At 50.8% G+C, this 4,956-nt stretch overlaps 1 protein-coding gene across 1 annotated transcript in view; it reads left to right on the top strand.

Annotated features, from left to right (window-relative positions):
• Positions 1 to 3,142, top strand: part of ZBTB40 (zinc finger and BTB domain containing 40) — a 29,586-nt gene extending 26,444 nt beyond the window's left edge. The window contains exons 14-17 of the mRNA XM_009705275.1: positions 441 to 603; positions 931 to 1,017; positions 2,017 to 2,237; positions 2,951 to 3,142. Of these exons, the coding sequence (XP_009703577.1) occupies positions 441 to 603; positions 931 to 1,017; positions 2,017 to 2,237; positions 2,951 to 3,142 (663 nt within the window). The remainder of the gene's footprint in view (positions 1 to 440; positions 604 to 930; positions 1,018 to 2,016; positions 2,238 to 2,950) is intronic.
• Positions 3,143 to 4,956: the final 1,814 nt, after the last annotated feature.

Genomic DNA, 4,956 nt, shown 5'->3' with positions numbered 1-4,956 from the left:
GAAAAGGCAGGTCCGTGGAGAGAGCTGAGCCATGAATGCAAAGGGCTACGTACGTACCTGCCTGTCTGGACCCTCAGGAATCTTTCACCCAAGTTTCTAGCTGACAGGAAGTGTATGAATAAAAATACTCATGTTGCAAATAGCATGCCTCAGTGGGAGTGTGTGTGGGAGCACATTCCTACAAGGGAACAAAAATTCACACCAAAAGGAGACCTGCAGCGAGTGAGATGAGGATGGGGGATTCGGCGGTGTTCAGCTCTTCAAGGGCAATGGAAAAACAGAAGTGAGGTGTTAGCTCTTGACCTGTGGGAGGGTGAGCAGGTCTTGTACCTACTGAGCACAACCTCACTGTTACAGCTGCTTTCCATGCAGTTTCTTGCTGTTATGATGCCCCGGAACAGTTTTGGATTGTAACCATGACTTGATCCTTATCATTGCAGCAGTTGTCAGGGTTATGGTATCACAACCGGACCCACCACCCTGATGTCTTTGCAGCTCAGAATCACCGCTCCTCCAAGTTCTCCTCCCTGCAGTGCAGCTCCTGTGACAAAACCTTCTCCAGCACTGCTGCTCATCGAAAGCACGTCAGGGCAGAGCACACAGGTAACGACCCATTTGTTAGAGAACAAAACCATGTGGCAGCTGCTGGGACAGATGCATTAACTGATGGGACAAGGTTGCCGATCCCATTTACCTGCAAATCACAGTAGATTCTTTGTATCCTGAAGGAGTCTGTCCTGGCAAGTCTCATCTCAGTACCTTGCAGCTTGCTTGCTCTTGGGCTCTCTTTTTCCTGCCTTATCTCCAAAGATGCTCCTGCCGTCTGTACACATGTGTGGTGTTGCTGAGATATTAACAGAGCTCTGGTCCAGAAAGTCTCCTGTAGAAGACCTTGGGAGGACACTTCTCTCTTCTTGGCCTTGTTTGCAGATGTGAAGTTCCATGAATGTGAGACGTGCAAGGAGCTCTTCCCTACTCTGGCTCTCCTGCAGGTCCACGTGAAGTGCAGGCACTCAGGTCTGTTACGTTTGCTGTTGTTCATGTTACCTTGTGAGCAATGACTACTCTCTCAGTGAATGATGTCCAAGCTGTAAGTGGGAGAGTAAAGATGGACATGGTGAGGAAACAGAGTGTGAGGAAACAGAAAATATGGATGAACTGGAAAAGCACTAGTCTTGGTGAGGCTGGGACATGTAGGCTGGGACATGTTTCTTAAGCTTCTGGAACCACTGGAGTCAAGTAGGGTTCTGAATTTGCTTGTTACAGCAGAGGAGAGAGCTAAGTCTAGATTAGGAGACATCAGCACAGAGAAGTCAGGAACTGAACCCCCAAAATTGGAGTTTGTTGAGGATAGAGCTAGTGGGAGACTGGAGAAAAAGGGAGTTTAGCACCAGAGAGATCAGAGGGAACTGGGCTTGGGGAGACCAAGTCAAGGGCCCTTTGGCAAGTGTGCAAACTGAAGCAAGGCTGTGAGGGCAGAGTGAAACTGGCAGACCAGGCTACTGTGAAAGGTGGATCCCCAGGGCTGTGCATGGGATAGCAGGAGAGGAGATAGGTCAGGAGCCATTGAAGAGGGCAGCCAACAGTAGCCTGGAGAGTGAGGAAGGAGGAGACCTAGACATAGCTGTCTCTGAGAGGAGAGAGCCCCTGGGGTGGGTAATGGATTTGCAATAGCTGAATTAGGAGGTACAAGCTAGGCCAACAAGGAGCAATGCTGGAGGGTGCAATGGAACAGGGAGAAGTGATTTCTGCAAGAAGGGTCAGCTGCAGCTACAGTCAGATACACCAGCCTGGTTTCTGAACACCAATGCTGCAGGGAGCTAGAGCTAAAACAGACCTGAACAGCCACAAACTGACAGACAGTGGTGTAGCCAGGAGAAGGGATATTGACACATGCTGTGCCCTGAGTCCCTGGTGGGTTTCAGCCCTGTGCGTCCTGGCCATTTGCAGCTCCCTGAGCCTCTGGGTGGCACTGGCCGTCATAGCCCAGGCTCAGGGCAGTGCTTCTCCCTGCAGGCTCCCAGCCGTTTCGTTGCTTGCACTGCTCAGCATCCTTCCGTTTCCCAGGAGCCCTGCAGAACCACGTCACCAGTGAGCACTTCAAGCAGACAGAGAGCACCTTCACCTGCGAGCTCTGCGGGGAACTCTTCCCCTCCCAGCGTGAACTGGAGGGACACTACAGTGCTGAGCATCCCAAGGTGGTCTTCTCCCAAGCCAGCATGGCTCAGATTGTGCAGGTAAATTCTGCTCTGTGCTGCAGCACCCACGGTTGTTCATCCATCTTCCCCCTCCAACCCCCTTATTCTTCCCAAATCCACCCTGCAGCTCCTGTCACCCCTTGTGCTCCCCGATTCCCCCTTCTTAGAGGGGTCCAGGATGCCCTCCAGCCCACAGTGCTCTGGGATTTCTGTGCTAGTGTGAGGCAGGCTCACTGGAGGGAAAGCAGCTCAGTCCTGGTTTTCAGGAGCCGAGGAGGAGGGACTGACTGTGTGCGGAGGTGCCTGGTTACTCAAAGGCTATTAAAACCCAGATGACATACTCCATGAGATTGGAGGCCAAATGCTAGCCTTGAACCCAGACTCTTCAGTATCTCAGCCATCAGTGGAGAACAGCTCCTTGGATGAGGGAGCACAATGTGCAAGATTCCCTGGGCTGGCATTCCTCCAGTGGATAATCACAGAGTGTTTATTGTCTACGACTGCATATGGAGCTAAATTATAGCAATTTTGTGGAGAGAAATATTTAAATTACTCTTCTGTCTTCTCTTTTGCATCACCGGTGTGTGTGGTTTGGTGTTTCCCATTAGTCTCACACCTATTGTAATTGCAGACCTCTGACATGAAGCTGAGTGTTATTACCAGAGCTTGGGCTGGGAAAGATGTGGGTAGCAAAGTGATTGTGGGGAAAGTGGTGCTGTAAGTATCTGACTGTCAGGTCATCTTCCATGCAGGTGATTCAGACGTCAGAGCAAGGAGCAGCAGAGCACATCATCTCTCTTGATGACACCCAACTCACTGGCTGCCAAGTCTTTGTGACATTGCCCGAATCCCAGGTGAGCCAAACTGGCTCCGAGCTGGTGGCAGTGACTATGCAGGACTTGTTTGATGACAAAGTCACTCTGATTTGTGAAGAAACCAAGTGAGAGTGAGCAGCAGGTGCCCATGCATGGTGCCTGGTATCCACTAGATTTGTTCAGGAGCTGTACTTCAACATGCTGCTCCAGCAGGGAGATTGAGGATTTCTTTGGGAAAGCAACCCCTGGTATGTGATGCTGCAAAAGAAATGGCATGCAGCGAGCACAGCATGGCCAAGGACAAGGGAGGTTTCTAGACATTCACAAGGGCCTGGGAGGTCTTCCCACAGTCAGCAGCTGCCAGCTCAGGTGAGCTGGACCACCCATCCCTCCTGGCTCAAGAGAAATAAAGCAGAGGAAAAGATGGGAATTGGGTGTGTTCACGTGTGTTTCTCCACCACTGTGAACAGAGTGGAGGGGAGGAGACTAGTGTAGGACAAATTTGGGGTGGTATGGGTATGTGAAACCAAAGAAAAAACTGTCCTGAGAATTTGGGGTGGAGGTTTTTATGGCTGAGTCGGTGATGTGCTTGCAGGTATCTGCTACTCTGCAGGGTGTGTAAGGGTTGCTTTGTTTCTTCTGTTGCTCTCCTCTTTACCGTTGTGCTGCCTGTTGTGCCAGCTAGAAAAGTCCTCCAGCACAGAGCTGACATTTGGGCCTCTCTGCTCGAGCAGAGACTTCTTGGGAGTTGTGCTGAATAGCTTTGGAGCTGTTTAGGTAATACCTCGTGTGGCACAGGTCTGATCCCATCCATGTTTTTGCTGCAACTGTCCATTATGAAGCAGGGTCACGGGCAGGTCTGGGCATCCACATCCTTTTTGCAAGCGAACAGCCCTGAGATCTGCCACCCCTCCTCTGATTTACTGAGGACATGCTGAAGCTGCCACATCTGAGAAAGGAGAAGAAGCTGTGCCTGCATGCCAGGGCCCCTCCTTATTGGTATCAGTGGATTGGCACTAATGAAGGTGTTTCTGTCTGAGTGTGCGATAGCTGCTGTGACTGCACATAGACATTCCCTATGGCACACAGGGCATTGCTTTGTAAAATACATTCAGATACTCACTGTAAAGTTTGCTTCTCTGGTGCCAGTGCGATGCAACAGCTTCATTGTAGCACACTGGCCCCTTTAAGGCTAAATTTCATAAAGCTTTTTTATCTGCTGTTTCCTAAAATATAATCTGATAATTAATGGTTTGCTGAATCCATTATGAAGTGCAATTAGGTAGATGCAGGGTTCCTGTGGCTCTTAGGGGACTGGTAGCATTTATCTTCCTTTCCCTCATGCCAAAAGGTTGAGCTCTGCAACTGCGATATTTGCACAGAGCGGTGATCCCCACTGCATCTTGCAGCCTGAGACCCTGCGGTGAGCAGCACCCGTTCTATCATGCTGCCCAGAGCCACAGGAGCACAGGAGATGCACAGATCGGAGTTTTCCAGCAGCATCTTGTGCTGGCTGCTCACAGCTACCAGGCAGAGATGGTTGTGCAGAAGTGTGCCAAGGTGGTTGTGCCAGGGAGAGTTTGTTGTTCCTGTTACAACTTGGAGAGAAGAAGTGAACAGCAAGGGGTGCTCCCAGGAGAGGGGCTTGATGGAGCTAATGTTCTGCGTGGTATTTTTGTGTGTGTGCGGCAGCAAGCGTATGACCCTGTTGAAGTGTTGCAAATGTCTTGAAGGGCTCCCACCTTTCTCGTCCTCGGGTGCATGCATGGTTTGTCCTCCAGGCTTTGCGGTGATGGTGAAACAGAGGAAGCATGAGGTTACGTTGCCACTGAATCCGGGAATGACCAGGAGATGGTGCTGAAGGTCTTGAGGATTAGTGCTGATGGCCAGGGGCCTCTGCACCTTTGCTGAGGCTCCTCTTGGCCTTCCCAGGCCTTCCCCAG

The sequence above is a fragment of the Cariama cristata genome, unplaced genomic scaffold (genome assembly GCF_000690535.1).
Source record: "Cariama cristata isolate BGI_N322 unplaced genomic scaffold, ASM69053v1 scaffold21068, whole genome shotgun sequence".
Taxonomy (NCBI): Eukaryota; Metazoa; Chordata; class Aves; order Cariamiformes; family Cariamidae; genus Cariama; species Cariama cristata.
Note: the sequence above shows the minus strand (reverse complement) of the source record. Positions and strands in the feature narration are given on the sequence as shown.